The 15,627-nt window shown below is 37.6% G+C and overlaps 2 protein-coding genes across 2 annotated transcripts; both read left to right on the plus strand.

The window, feature by feature from the left end:
* The first annotated feature begins 3,880 nt into the window (after positions 1-3,880).
* On the plus strand, positions 3,881-9,686 carry cipcb (CLOCK-interacting pacemaker b). The gene is made up of 4 exons (XM_054626957.1): positions 3,881-4,069; positions 4,605-4,745; positions 4,833-5,017; positions 6,724-9,686. The coding sequence occupies exons 2-4, from the start codon at positions 4,637-4,639 to the stop codon at positions 7,639-7,641; spliced, it is 1,212 nt and encodes a 403-aa protein (XP_054482932.1). The 5' UTR covers positions 3,881-4,069; positions 4,605-4,636; the 3' UTR covers positions 7,642-9,686.
* Positions 9,687-14,363: 4,677 nt separating this feature from the next.
* LOC129115551 (zinc finger protein 410-like) lies at positions 14,364-15,151 on the plus strand (the record flags this gene model as incomplete). Its single annotated transcript, XM_054626958.1, is given in 4 exon segments — positions 14,364-14,498; positions 14,668-14,751; positions 14,850-14,901; positions 15,010-15,151. Coding segments are annotated over 2 exon segments (175 nt in total), but the record flags the coding sequence as incomplete, so codon positions are not given.
* Between the last annotated feature and the right edge of the window lie 476 nt (positions 15,152-15,627).

The following is a 15,627-nucleotide window of genomic DNA, read 5'->3' on the forward strand; positions in this document are numbered from 1 at the left end:
GGTCGGTCCACCGGTACCGGTACCGTGAAAACGCCGGTAATCCGGCACACCGGTATACAGGAGGATGAGCCGTCCAGATAAACATCCGTGAAAACATCATGACATGACGTCACTGCACCGCGACAAACGCGAAACATTAAATAAAGATAATAAAACATTAAATGAAGATAATAGATGATATTGCAGCCTTCGTGGCATCAACTTAAGATCTTAAAAATAAGAACTTGAAAATTTAAATATATACATATAAATATATTGTGTTTTATATATATGAACAAATGTCTCAATAAAGTTAGTGAATTTAATTTTTTTTTTTTTTTTTTTTTTTAAATCTACCCGGCATGCAATGCGCGGTGATCGCCGGAACCTATTTCCCGGTCACCGGGATTCTACCGGGACGCCTCCTCTAGCTCCCAGACGGCTCAACCTCCTCTAGCTATGCTAGCTAGAGAGCCATGCTAGCTATGCTAGCTAGAGGAGGTTGAGCCGGTCGGTCCACCGGTACCGGTACCGTGAAAAACGCCGGTAATCCGGCACACCGGTATACAGGAGGATGAGCCGTCCAGATAAACATCCGTGAAAACATCATGACATGACGTCACTGCACCGCGACTGTGACAAACGGAAACATTAAATAAAGATAATAAAACATTAAATAAAGAGAATAAAACATTAAATAAAGAAAATATAACATTAAATAAAGATATTAAAACATTAAATAAAGAGAATGAAACATTAATTAAAGAAAGAGAATAAAACATTAAATAAAGATATTAAAACATTAAATAAAGAAAATAAAACATTAAATAAAGATATTAAAACATTAAATAAAGAAAATAAAACATTAAATAAAGAGAATAAAACATTAAAAATAGTGATAGTAAGTGTATTCAACATAGGTATTCAAGAGAACTACTAGTCACCAGAAGTCATAAGTGCATCTCCTTTCTTAAACAAGCATCTAAGAGCATAAACCAGAGCAAAAGTACAGAAACAAACTAATAGGAATACAGTGCTAAGCGGAAGGCTCAGGGTAGAGCTCTTTCTTTGACACGGCTCTGTAGTAAGCACATTGTTAGGAAAGCACAGGGGTTTTTACTGTTTACATGGTCTATCAGAGACATGTCAGATGATCAAGGAGCGGCTGGATTTTAAGGGGAAAAATGTCTCATTGGGTGTCTCACATCACAAGGGGATTAGGTTTGTCAGACAGCCTTGTGAAGTGACGAAACATGTAGATTTATATAGATTTTGCTGCACAACCAGCTCTGCTCCCAGTAGACCCCATGACACTAAAAACCTCTGCAATACAAATACACTGTGCAATACAATAGTTATAATAGTTTCTGTCTGTATATATAATATTTCAGTTACTGTGGATTCTTTACAGTTTTTTACTGTTTCTTTTATTGCTCATTTGCTTATTTATAATACTTATTTTTGATCTTGTTTTTTTACTTATGTCTCTTGTTTGCACTATCCTCTATGCTGCTGTAATCCTGTAAATTTCCCCGCTGCGGGACTAATAAAGTATTATCTTATCTTATCTTATTTCAAATGGGTGCAATCAGGTCATTTAATGTTTGTTTTGGTTTTTCTAACTATTATGTCTCTTGTTTGCACTATCCTCTATGCTGCTGTAATCCTGTAAATTTCCCTAATGGACTAATAAAGGATTATCTTATTTTATCTTATCTTATAACAGTTATAATAGTTATTCTGTCTGCATATATAACATTTCAGTTACTGTTGTATCTTTACTGTTTTTTATTGCTCATTTGCTTATTTATGATACTTATTTTTGATCTTGTTTTTTTACTTATGTCTCTTGTTTGCACTATCCTCTATGCTGCTGTAATCCTGTAAATGTCCCTAATGGACTAATAAAGGATTATCTTATTTTATAACAGTTATAATAGTTATTCTGTCTGCATATATAATATTTCAGTTACTGTTGTATCTTTACTGTTTTTTATTGCTCATTTGCTTATTTATGATACTTATTTTTGATCTTGTTTTTTTACTATGCCTCTTGTTTGCACTATCCTCTATGCTGCTGTAATCCTGTAAATTTCCCCGCTGCGGGACTAATAAAGTATTATCTTATCTTATCTTATTTCAAATGGGTGCAATCAGGTCATTTAATGTTTGTTTTGGTTTTTCTAACTATTATGTCTCTTGTTTGCACTATCCTCTATGCTGCTGTAATCCTGTAAATTTCCCTAATGGACTAATAAAGGATTATCTTATTTTATCTTATCTTATAACAGTTATAATAGTTATTCTGTCTGCATATATAACATTTCAGTTACTGTTGTATCTTTACTGTTTTTTATTGCTCATTTGCTTATTTATAATACTTATTTTTGATCTTGTTTTTTTACTTATGTCTCTTGTTTGCACTATCCTCTATGCTGCTGTAATCCTGTAAATGTCCCTAATGGACTAATAAAGGATTATCTTATTTTATAACAGTTATAATAGTTATTCTGTCTGCATATATAATATTTCAGTTACTGTTGTATCTTTACTGCTTTTTATTGCTCATTTGCTTATTTATAATACTTATTTTGATCTTGTTTTTTTGTTTTACTTTATCTCTTGTTTGCACTATCCTCTATGCTGCTGTAATCCTGTAAATTTCCCCGCTGCGGGACTAATAAAGTATTATCTTATCTTATCTTATTTCAAATGGGTGCAATCAGGTCATTTAATGTTTGTTTTGGTTTTTCTGACTATTATGTCTCTTGTTTGCACTATCCTCTATGCTGCTGTAATCCTGTAAATTTCCCTAATGGACTAATAAAGGATTATCTTATTTTATCTTATTTTATAACAGTTATAATAGTTATTCTGTCTGCATATATAACATTTCAGTTACTGTTGTATCTTTACTGTTTTTTATTGCTCATTTGCTTATTTATAATACTTATTTTTGATCTTGTTTTTTTACTTATGTCTCTTGTTTGCACTATCCTCTATGCTGCTGTAATCCTATAAATGTCCCTAATGGACTAATAAAGGATTATCTTATTTTATAACAGTTATAATAGTTATTCTGTCTGTATATATAATATTTCAATTACTGTTGTATCTTTACTGTTTTTTATTGCTCATTTGCTTATTTATAATACTTATTTTTGATCTTGTTTTTTTACTTATGTCTCTTGTTTGCACTATCCTCTATGCTGCTGTAATCCTGTAAATTCCCCTAATGGACGAATAAAGTATTATCTTATTTTATCTTATTTTATAACAGTTATAATAGTTATTCTGTCTGTATATATAACATTTCAGTTACTGTTGTATCTTTACTGTTTTTTATTGCTCATTTGCTTATTTATAATACTTATTTTTGATCTTGTTTTTTTACCATGTCTCTTGTTTGCACTATCCTCTATGCTGCTGTAATCCTGCACATTTCCCCTCTGCAGGACTAATAAAGTATTATCTTATCTTATCTTATGTCAAATGGGTGCAATCAGGTCATTTAATGTTTGTTTTGGTTTTTCTGACTATTCTATCCTCTTGCAGCATGTGACAGGCCTGTTAGGCACACCTCCATGAGACACTATGCCACCTCAGCCTCTGTTTTGGTCAATGCAAGCATGGAAACGTGCAGTAAATATCCTGGCTCTTATGCAACACCCCTGGACGTTACTGTACGCCTACTGTACACCGAACACAATGTCCTTAACTTGCTACACATTTGGCATGGGTCACGTTTTTATGCGTGCTGGCCAAGGGTGGGCCAATGAGAGAGCTGTAAATAAGTGTGACGTGCACAGTACTCCAGACAAAAAACCACGCCTTTAATCTCCCAAATATGGCAATGACCAAAACCAGTGTGGCTTGGTTTTTCTTTTGGTCAGGAGGTCAAGTTCACGGGCTGTCGGTAAACACACCTTTTCTGTTTTAACAATGCAACTGTGATGCATAAAGGCATGCTGAGCACCGTGCAGCACACGTGACTGAACGGGAGGACCGGGGAGGAGCGTCGTGTCTCGTGGAACACCGAGTTCTGCAGCAGGGACGGGGAAACGGGAGCATTGCACAAACAAGAGAAGAGGTATATATATATATTCTGCTTATTCCTTTTTTTTTTTTCTTATTGCAGGTTTTTTTGGGGGTTTTTTTGTGTGCAACATTTCATTTCCTAAAAATGTACTTGGTGTGCAGTGGGCGCTCTGACGTCACTAGGTCAAATGATACAATGTTGCATTCGCGTCATGTTGTTGTAAAAATGTAGCGTTTACTTTGTATCTATGTGTGTGTGTGTGTGTGTGTGTGTGTGTGTGTGTGTGTGTGTGTGTGTGTGTGTGTGTGTGTGGATGTGTTGGGATGCTTTGGTAATCATTTGTGTATGGTAGATGTGTTTTGTTTTTTTATTCCAAACACATTTTAGTTGCCATATGTTTGGAAAAAAAAAAAAGGATTCTCATTACACCAACCTGTAACTGTAAAAGTCAGAAGTGTGTGACGTCAATGCAACCTGTAAGATGTTTATTATACACCACTGTATGGAAATGTTTTTAGATTTGCAGCCCAGAACCTGAACTGTAAGTAAACAGTTCCATATTGTGTCATTGCTGTTGTTGTTGCAGTTGCTGTGGGAGCTTTGCAGAAAAAAAAGAAGATGAGCACCAAGAGGAAGGCGGACAGTCACTGGAGGGGAGCGAACAGACCCCGCCTCATGAAGTCTGGGGCCACCCGGGCTGATTCAGAGAGAGACTCCGGATTCTCAGGTTCGTCTTCGCTCTTGCAGCAGTTTTAGATTATAAAGTACGACTGGACTGACTTGAACCCCATTAACGTGTTTTCCTGGTCTATAGATGCAAGCTCGGAGCACATGAGCACAATGGACAACACAGACTCTGAGGAGTCACCACGCTCCGTTTTACACAAGGGACCGCAGACGTCTGGCTCGGGGCCCCAATCCTCTCAGCTGGCTGTGGTGGGAGGCTCCTACTCAAGCCTCTCTCCCATGATCATCATGAACAACGTCCTCCTCAAGCAGGTACGCTGCTGCTACACATTAAAACCATAACTCTGTAATATGAACCTGAGCTTACAACATTATATGTATGGATGCAGCATGCGCTTCCACTCAGGTTCAGCTCTCAATCGTTTAGCCTAAGGCAGTGATCTAGGCAGATCACAACAGTAAAGTTTCAGTGTATTCGTGCCTGTGTTTAACATTAATGTGTGTTCACAGTCCAATCACAGCTGCCTGGAATGTGTTGCCAAAAATAGACTGTGACCATTCTCGTAGGATCAACACTCCTCGCTGACCAACAGCGCAGACGCATCAGAAAATAAGAGCAGCTCAAAATTTAATTCAGATTTAATTTGATAATGTTAATATAAAAGATTGGGCAGTGAAAACCAAGCATGATATTTACTTCATTTATGACAAGTAAATTAAGCAGACCAGATGAACTTTGTGAACTCAATGATATCACCCTAGTCCATGTTAAACCTTATTATTTTCTTTCATTAAACAAAACAGCTCATTTACAGTACCAATACAACAGTGAAGGAACACATATGGAATTATGTGGTAAACAAACAAATGCTCAACAAACCAGAATATGTTTTATATTTTAGATTCTTCAAAGTAGTTGAATGAGAAGGTGTGTCCAAACTTTTGACTGGTACTGTACATCATATCACTACACTGGTCCATACATTGCTCTTCCTTTTAAAATATAATTGTTATCACAATCAGAACCTGTTTATTGCCAAGTACTTTACACATACAAGGCATTTGGCTAGGTGATTGAGCACAGGAAGTCTCAAGCTGAATCATTTTGTCTTCATCATTTTTAGTATTTCACGTAGGTACTAGTTGAACCACATAATGTAACATGCGTCTGCAGTTTGTCTAAATAAGTTGACAGCCAGGAAGTGTCATCTGACCCTCCATGCAACGTGGGTGACCAGGCATCTCTATTATGAAAGGAAATTGATTGAATGATATTGTCTTACAAAGGTAATTTCAGTTCCCCCAAAGACAAAGAGAGAGAGAGACATGGAAAGCTGACCATGTCTGTGAGGTTAGCAAGAAAGGGTGAGCGAGGCACAAAGGGGAAGAGAAGTGAAAGTGAAACTCTATCTGATAATAATGTAATGTGATTCTATGGTTTAAAAGTAGAGAACAATACAGGATAATGGAGTCTCCACTAATGGTGATGACCAGAGACTGACCTGTGACAGCTGTCACATGCGTGTTCAATGGTCGGCATCATATGCAATTCCAAAAAGGGGATTAGTTATCTGAGAACAACTGATTGTGTCTACGACGGTATTAGTGCTGACACTACACTGACAGTTAATCAACAGAAACATGATTAGAAGTATTGATCATTGGAGTTATTTGTCAAGTACTAAATGAGGGGTTCCTGTCTCACATGAATAATTGTGGTTCATTGGCCACAGTTTTTTTTTTTAACAATTTTACCAAGTATTTCTGCTTTATGGAAATTTGTTATCGGGGATGTGAGTTCTTATATATCATTTCATAGACTAAATGTTTTTATTGGTAGAGTATGTTCATGGTTTCTGTTCTTATTTTGCGTGAAGAGTCTTGCAGTTCCAAACTTTTTGAGTTATTTCTCATTGTGCCTAGAAACAATCATCAAAATGAAACACGTGTAAAATAGGAGAGTTCTTGTGGGACCTGTCTATTTAAAGCCTGACATTTTGACTTCTTTGCCTTTGCAGCCTCGAGATAATTCTCCCGCTCTGAAGCCCTGGAGGTTTAGTCCCACGGTGGAGGTGGTTCAGCCTGTGGTCCAGCAGCCTCAGGTGGTCTTTCTTCAGCCTGTGGTCTCTCGTCAAGCTTCCCCTGCCTCCAAAGAGGCCTCCTCGAGACACAGACGCCCTAAGAAGTATCTTCCAATCCTGAAATCCTACCCCAAGATCGCTCCGCATCCCGGAGACAGCTCTAGTTCCTCAGGGAGAGGAACTGGTTCCTCATCTTCCTCCACCTCGTCTTCTTTTCACTCCTCCTCCTCCTCCTCCTCTTCTTCCAGATCAGAGAGGGGTAGCAGTTTGACCTCCAACCACCGGGAACATTGTCAGAGAGAGAAGCAGAAGAGAAATCTGAGTGGTGGTGCTAGGAACTCCGGCTCAACCGCTCCCAGTGTCCCTGCTGCACCCAGAACCACATCTCCTCTGTTCCAGAGCCGACTTTCTCCCCCAACAACAGAAACCAGTGCCGGCAGTAGTCCTGCCAGTGAGAGGTCTTCATCTGTTGTCAGCCAGGTGGAGATTTCCACCTCCCTGACCGTTACCCAAGCCACTGGCCCCGTTCCCCGGACGGTCACCCAGGAGACCAGCTCATCGGGAGAATGTGAACACAGTGACAGTGGTGATGATGCAAAGAGGAAGCGCTTCTGCAACACTTACAACATCCTGAGCAAATCTGGCCTGCTTGACATCGCGCTGCGCACCAAGGAGCTGCACAGGCAGAACCGCCGCACCCAGAGCGACCTGGACCGGCTAAAAGAACACACAGACCTGTTCATTCAGGGTCTGTGCAGCGGGGAGACCAGCATCTGGGTTAAGCTGCAGGCCGACCTTCAGGAGGAAGACCGAGAGGCAGAGAGGGCTGCTCAGACCAGCTTAAAGGCAGATTAGACCTAGACTAGTGCTGGGCAGTAATCCTTTAGACCGAGATTTGGAAAGGAAGGCCATGTTATGGGGGGGTTTGGAGTGTATAGAGGCCGATGGACCGACAGTAATGTGCTTCGCAATACGCGTCCACCCCCAGACTCTCTCACACACAGTCAGTGTTCTGTGGCCTACATTTTGGCTGCCTTAGGGTCCTGACACATCAAGCCAACCCCAAAGAATTGGTGCAGATAAAGACTTTTCATAGCCCCACGTCTACTGTTAAAAGTTGCACTTGAACTCTTCGTTACGACCGTAGCCGGTGGACAGTCGACCGCCAACGCACACTTATGTTGCGCACCTGAGTGAGAGGTGATATTTTAGTCAGCAGTCTGTATTTGTGATCCAAGAAACATCATGGAAAGGGAAACTAAATATGCTCCCAAGAAATGTGTGAAATGGCTCAGAGTTCATAGTGCTCCGATTAGGAATTGAGAATATAAGAAATTCCGTGGACATTGTACACTCTGCTTTAATATACTCTGTTGTCAGCCAGTCATCTTAAGCTTGTGGGGGGAAAAAAGGGGGAAAAACCCAGTGAAATCACAGATTTGCAAGGTCACTCAGTCCTCTCTAATTGCTTCTGTCACTGATTCAACAAGCTCGATCTGCCAAACAGCCACAGAGAAGGTTGTCCGGTGCCAGAAGTGAAGGACACGCTGCAAAAACTGTGCGACGGTCGGCCACGTGCTTGGTGTGTTAGGGATCTACGGTCAAACAAAGCCAGAACCACAGCGCACTAATCTGCCATGTTAAGCTTGACTCGATCCTTCCTACTGACACGGCATCACCGCACAGAAATATTTTGCTCATCTGCAATCGAGACCCTGAGATATTTGGATCCAAAGCATGAAGCTGTGAACAAACCCAAAACCTTTTTTTCTTACAACAGAAAGCACAATACAGGCTCCGAATCTGAAAGATTGGATTAAAACCCCCCCAAGACTCGATATGTAAACTTTTAACAGTGCATGCAAAGGTGTTCTCATCTAAAACTGACCAACATCAGCACACTACTCATTCTGACAACAGAACGTCTCACTACGTTGATTGAATTACGTTGTATTTTCTGTTGTCTCAACAGTTTTGCATCATTCATGGTCGTTCTCTAAGCTGTGTTCCACTCGTACTCACATGTTGCTTAACAGACATCCGTCAAAGTGTGAATATAATATGAATAACTTTATTCAGCAGTTACAATATCGATGTAAAAATTGATGATTATGACAGGCTTAAGTAAATGTTCTCATGTCACATAGAATGTGTCCAAGATTTTTTACCAGTCAGCGTCTTTAAAAAGACAAACGTGCCTAAAGTGTCTTTTTTTTTTTTTTTTTTTTTTAGTTCTTGCTGCATTTTCAAACTTCAAGTGAAAGATTTGGCACGTTACAGCGATGCTTTCAAGTGTAGCATTCCCATCATGTTGATGGCAGCTGTTTAACAGTACAAACTGGCTGGAAGTGAAGTGCATTTTCCAATAAATATCCCAGTGTAAAGGGTGCTTCCTGTAGATCGATCGTATTTATCGGTAACTTCTTTGAGGTCTTTTTTTATATACTCGTGGATGTAAGTTAATGTGGCGGTGTTGTCTAACTTAAGTGCCGACTTTTTTTCTGTGTTGAAGTTCCTGTCTGTTTTTCTCCTGTATGAAATATTCATCTTGTGAACCTCTTTGAGTCCACGAAGAAAACCATCACGTCATTTTCTATTCTATTCTTTTATTTGAAAAAGAAAGTCCACCAATTACTTTGTCCAAATTAGGAACAACAGCTTTGTAACTCCTAACATGAACTTTTTTACATGTTTACAATTCATGGCCTTAATATCCAAACCCGATGCATGACATAGAACTTTGCGTTTGCACTTAAATAATCTTAGAGCAGTTCTGAAGCAAATACTGACAGATTTTAAACGGCAGCTACAGTAGCCCCCTTTTGGAATCACTTGAAGTGCATTGTGGGACATCATAAGCGGCACACTACCGGTGTATACATACTACTCTATAGGACAGACATGCATTACATTGACATTGACATTGTCAAACTTTCTGAGTTATCAGTAGTTTTCTTAGTATTAAAGATGTTTTTTTGAATATTCTGTGTCTGTATTATATTTAATGTGATGATGGGTTTCTTGCTTTGCAGTTTTATTGTTTTATGAATATAGATACAGAGGAGTTAAAAGGCTCATGAGCACTTGTGAGGGTCTCGTTTAATGCAACAAAATGAATAGAAGTCTTCGTCACACAGAAGCGCTGGATTAGTTGCATTTCTCATATCTTTTATTTTGTAAACCAACTGATATGTCAACAGTTCTGCCTTCCTCAGTGGACATTTTGACTGAAGAGCACACAGTAGCAGGGGATAGACTGTCTTTCAATGATAACATGCTGTGTCTACGTTCAGCCCTCTGCAGATAGTTTGAGGTCATCTTACAATTCCATCCATGTTTTTCTGCAGTGCACCAGTTCCACTGTCCGCCCCAGATGCATCGTACAATCTTGCTGTAGTCGACTGGCCCAGTATCTCCCCTCTGAAAAAAACAAAACAGTGGTATTTGTGGCCAGATAGTTTACCACAAACCCATCCAGTATCAGAGTCCAAAGCTCTGAGCACTTGGTGTCTTCCCACTTTAATGAATGCGGTTTAAGCTAATGAGAGCAGTTAAATTGGCTCCGTCTGCCCACACACGAAAAACAGTCTGAATGTACTAGTTTTCTTTAATCCAGCAGATGTTCAGAAGACCCATAATTAATTCATGAAGAAACCTAAATGTGTTATTTTGTGCTTGTTTCCCAAACAAGAGAAAAAGAAGCTGCAGAAATAATTGAAATTCTTACATGACATAAGCCAGGTGTCTCTGAAAAAGAAACAATCAAGGCTATAATATTTGTGCTGTTGTCACTGTAATAGAACCGTTGTTTGTTTTTATACCACGTCTATAATGAAGACCCTACTTCTACCACTAGCAACATAATTCTTTCTAAACTAAAGCTATGATGTAAAAACTGCGATTATTACCCAACTAATTTCAACTTTTGTAGACAGTTCCTCCTCATTCAGATGCAAAGACAGGTGCTTTCCTCAAAGTTCTGGAAAATCTTGAAAGGGTTTGACGGCCTTCTGCTGAAATGATATCTTGCCGTTTCGTTATTGGGTCACCGCCAGTGTAATAAAATATGATATGGAAATATAAAAAGCTCCATGACATTTTGGCTAAAAATAACACACTGATCATATCTTCTTATAGGGAGTTTCCTCGTTTGCTGCTATCAGCCTTTACTATAGAACATTTGCATATTTAGAAAGTGGCTACTATCCGCTCACTGGGGTCTAAAGGTTGATTTACGGCTTCCTCTCTGCTCTGACTAAAATCTAACAAACCATAAGTCTGATTATATATGCTACATGCTACATCATTGATTGTTACTGCCGTAGTTCTGACATGATCATGTTCCGTGACCGTGATTTTCTGTTTCAACTATCAAAACAGGAAAATTGAAAAAGGAGGACTGGTTTCGCTTGTACAAAAGGACACTTGTAGTTTTACAACAATGGAGTTTTTGTTCTAAATGTGTTGGTTCAAAGATGCTGAAAATGTTTGTGAAAAGGATTCTTTGTTTGATCAACATGTAGCAGTAGTTATGGACAAAACAAAAAGATCTTTATCTCAAATAATTAGACTTTTAATGTGAAACAAAGTGTGACTTGTTGGCAATCATTTTCTACTTTCTACAGATATAAATGCAGAAAGTTGTTTAAATCTTCATGGGACTTGATGTGTGGATTTCCAAAAAATCAATTTCGAACGTCTTAAAATGGTACTTCAGCAATACCAATCAAAGATCAATAGACTATTATTAAGAAAGGTTTTGATGTAACATGCTTTAGGTTGGGTTTTTACAGCAATATTTAGTCAAATTATTGTTACTGCTTTTAGTAGTGTTCTAAGTCAGTTCAAACAAACACACAAAGGAGCGTTAAGCTTTGAATCTTGGATAGAGGTGAGAAAGAGGAAGACTGAGATGTTTATTTTTGGACTTTTCCACATGCTCTTCATCACACCAGCAAAGAGGAAGTGAGAAGTTAATTTACTGCTCTTACAGCACAAACACTGTGAACTAAGTGTGGATTTTCCAAACTCTAGAGTTTACAGGGAGCCACAAAGCCTATTAATCATCTATTCCTCTTCAGTCAAATATTGTGGAAGTTTATTCTTTAAATTTTTGGAGCTCAATCTCTACACTTATAAATACCCCTTAATCATAAAATATATGTGACTCATCAACACCTGTGGTACTAGACACACCTTTGCATATATGTGGTAAAATACAGAAGATTCTCAGTTTAATCGATCCTCAAAAAAGCCTTGATTAAGAGTTAAATAATGTGCAGCAAATTATTTAAGGTGGGACACTGTACAGCTGTTATATTAAGGCAAATATCACGACAGAGGACAAGATAATTGTTTGTTATTAGTACATTGAATTTGTGGATGCTCACGGCCTTTTAAATAAAGCTTACAGCAAAAAGAGAAGAGCTGAAAAAAAAAGTTTGTCTATAAAAAGTTTCAAAAGATGCTTAAAAGACAATCTTACCCCTGTTTTGTAATTACTTTCCTTATGTATTATATGTATTCCATGTTTCAGTTTGTATTTTTAATCTGTATTTGTTGCATTCATAGAGACTTGTAGCATTACTTTTGTGTAGGAGTAAATGCAGGGGTACAAACCCAAATCCCCTTAATCAAAATCAAACCCGACTTATTCCGACATAAATGCACACACACACACACACACACACACACACACACACACACACACACACACACACACACACACACACACACACACACACACTCATGCTCATTCACATCTTGACTCATTGCATTTTTTTCCTTTGTTTTCTTGTTGTTTATAATGTATTGTTATTATAAATCATATCTTGTAAAAATGCTTTTTCAACAATATTTCATACCATATGTAGATTCTTTTTTGTATTCGTTATAGTATTGTGATTTTTTAAAATATTATATAGGTGGAGGCTTCAAATAAGCCCAGTGGGCTTTCTGCCTCTTCCTGCACTGTAATAAAAGTAATATCATTATCAATGTTATGTATTTTTTCTATATATATTTTTCAATTGTGCAAATAAACTAAACTATAACTAAGATAAGATAAGATAAGATAATCCTTTATTAGTCCCGCAGCGGGGAAATTTAATTCAATTCAGTTTATTTTGTATAGCCCAGAATCACAAATTACAAATTTGCCTCAGACTGTAAATTTACAGGATTACAGCAGCATAGGGTATAGTGCAAATGAGGAAGTCTGTCTTTCCAGCTCTGTCTGCCATCCCAGTAGAACACAAAACAAAACACTAATAAATCTGTGCAATACAAAGACACTGTGCAATATTATAACTATAATTATTCTCTCTGTATTTATAAGATTTTTTTTAGTTATTGTGGATTTTTCTTTTTCTTACTTACTTACTTATTTAAAATACTTGTTTGTTTTTTCTACTATGTACCTTGTTTTCACTATACAGTACCAGTCAAAAGTTTGGACACACCTTCTCATTCAATGGTTTTTCTTTATTTTTATTATTTTCTACATTGTAGATTAATATTGAAGACATCCAAACTATGAAGGAACACATATGGAATTATGTGGTAAACAAACAAATGCTCAACAAACCAGAATATGTTTTATATTTTAGATTCTTTAAAGTAGTTGAATGAGAAGGTGTGTCCAAACTTTTGACTGGTACAGTATATAGAAAAAATCTTGTCAATTTACCCTCTAATAGTGTAAATACCTTTATTTCGATTCGGCTTAACATGATGATTTATTTAAAGATTTAATTCAGCCTTAATATATTTAGTTTCATATACAGTACCAGTCAAAAGTTTGGACACACCTTCTCATTCAATGGTTTTTCTTTATTTTTTATTTTTTTCTACATTGTAGATTAATGAAGGAACACATATGGAATTATGTGGTAAACAAACAAATACTCAACAAACCAGAATATGTTTTATATTTTACATTCTTCAAAGTAGTTGAATGAGAAGGTGTGTCCAAACAGTCTCTGTACACCACTGCTTGAATTAATAATAAAAAAATATTATAATATATTATATATTATTATTATTATTATTATTATAAAATAAATATAAAATATAAAAATAAATATATTAAAATAAATTAAAATAAATAATATATACATAATCAAGCTTACAATTACTTAATAAATTAATATATTCAAAACGTTCTTCTAGATATACTGTACATTTTTATTCCTGTTCTATCTTTATTTTGTTGTATAGTATGTGTAGTTTTAGTATGTATTTGTGTCTGTGTAGTTATAGTATGTGTATTTATTGTCTGTGTAGTTGTATAGTATGTGTATTTATTGTCTGTGTATTGTATAGTATGTGTATTTATTGTCTGTGTAGTTGTATAGTATGTGTATTTATTGTCTTGTCTGTTGTATAGTATTGTATTTATTGCTGTCTGTGTAGTTGAGCTGCTGCAACACTTGAATTCCCCCATGGGGATCAATAAAGGAATATAATAATAATAACACTTAAATAATCTGTTTTCTGATTTATCTCTTTTCGTTGTAGTTCACAGCTTCGACCACTAGGTGGCGTCGATGACGTCACATCCGTCTGTGTGTAACCCGGAAGCAGCGTGCGTCTCCTCTCTCTCCTGCAGATGGCGCTGCTGCAGCACCAAAGCATGCCAGCTACCGTCCGAAACCAGCGAAGAAGAACGACTAGCACTCTCACTTTCTGTATCTCTGTTCCACAACAACGAGGTAAATTAAATAAAACCAACGTTATTAAAGATATAATGACGTCACAGACACGTGGTGGGAAGCTGCTAGCAGAAAGCTAACAGCTAGCAGTTAGCCTCGGTAGCTAGTTTGGTAAGTGCTAACCAGGCTAGCTAACTTAGCATAGTGTCTCTTCTGTTTGTTTTTGCAGCCTGGATGGTTTTGACACAGAGATGACCTGCACCCCCCCCTTATGACCGGCCGAGGAGCTCACATTTAGCAGGTCTAGTCTGAGGTAAGCATTGATTAGCATTGATTAGCATTGATTAAAGACCTGAGCATGTTGGAGTTGAGTGTCTGTATTTGGTGGATCAGTGTCTTGTTGCTCTGCAGGCTCCACACAGGGTGATCCATGCTTTCTGATGAGCTTGACTCCAAACCAGAGGTGAGTGTCATCACTGCAGAGGCAGCTGACGCATTCAATAAGAGTAAAGATGCTTTGTGATGTTGTGGTTCTCTCCATCTCCATCTCCATCTTTCTTTCTCCTCTCAGCTGCTGGTGCAGTTTGTGCAGAACGCCTCCATCCCGATGGTTCAGGGTCTGGAGGGTCTGGAGGACTCGGAGTCCAAACACTCCTGCCTGCCTCTGCTGAGTCCAGCCGAGAGCTCGCTGTGCAGCCCGCTGGAGCTCACAGGTGAGTTCACAGGTGATCAGCCGCTCACTGCTCTTGTTACATTACATTACATTACATTACAGTCATTTAGCTTTTATCCAAAGCGACTTACAATAAGTGTATTCAACATAGGTATTCAAGAGAACTACTAGTCACCAGAAGTCATAAGTGCATCTCCTTTCTTAAACAAGCATCTAAGAGCATAAACCAGAGCAAAAGTACAGAAACAAATAGGAATACAATAAGTGCAACAAACTAATATGAATACAATAAGTGCAGAAACAAACTAATACGAATACAATAAGTGCAACAAACTAATAGGAATACAATAAGTGCAACAGACTAATATGAATACAATAAGTGCAACAGACTAATAGGAATACAATAAGTGCAACAAACTAATAGGAATACAATAAGTGCAACAAACTAATACGAATACAATAAGTGCAACAAACTAATAGGAATACAATAAGTGCAACAAACTAATACGAATACAA

This window comes from Anoplopoma fimbria, unplaced genomic scaffold (assembly GCF_027596085.1).
Source record: "Anoplopoma fimbria isolate UVic2021 breed Golden Eagle Sablefish unplaced genomic scaffold, Afim_UVic_2022 Un_contig_7561_pilon_pilon, whole genome shotgun sequence".
Lineage (NCBI taxonomy): Eukaryota > Metazoa > Chordata > Actinopteri > Perciformes > Anoplopomatidae > Anoplopoma > Anoplopoma fimbria.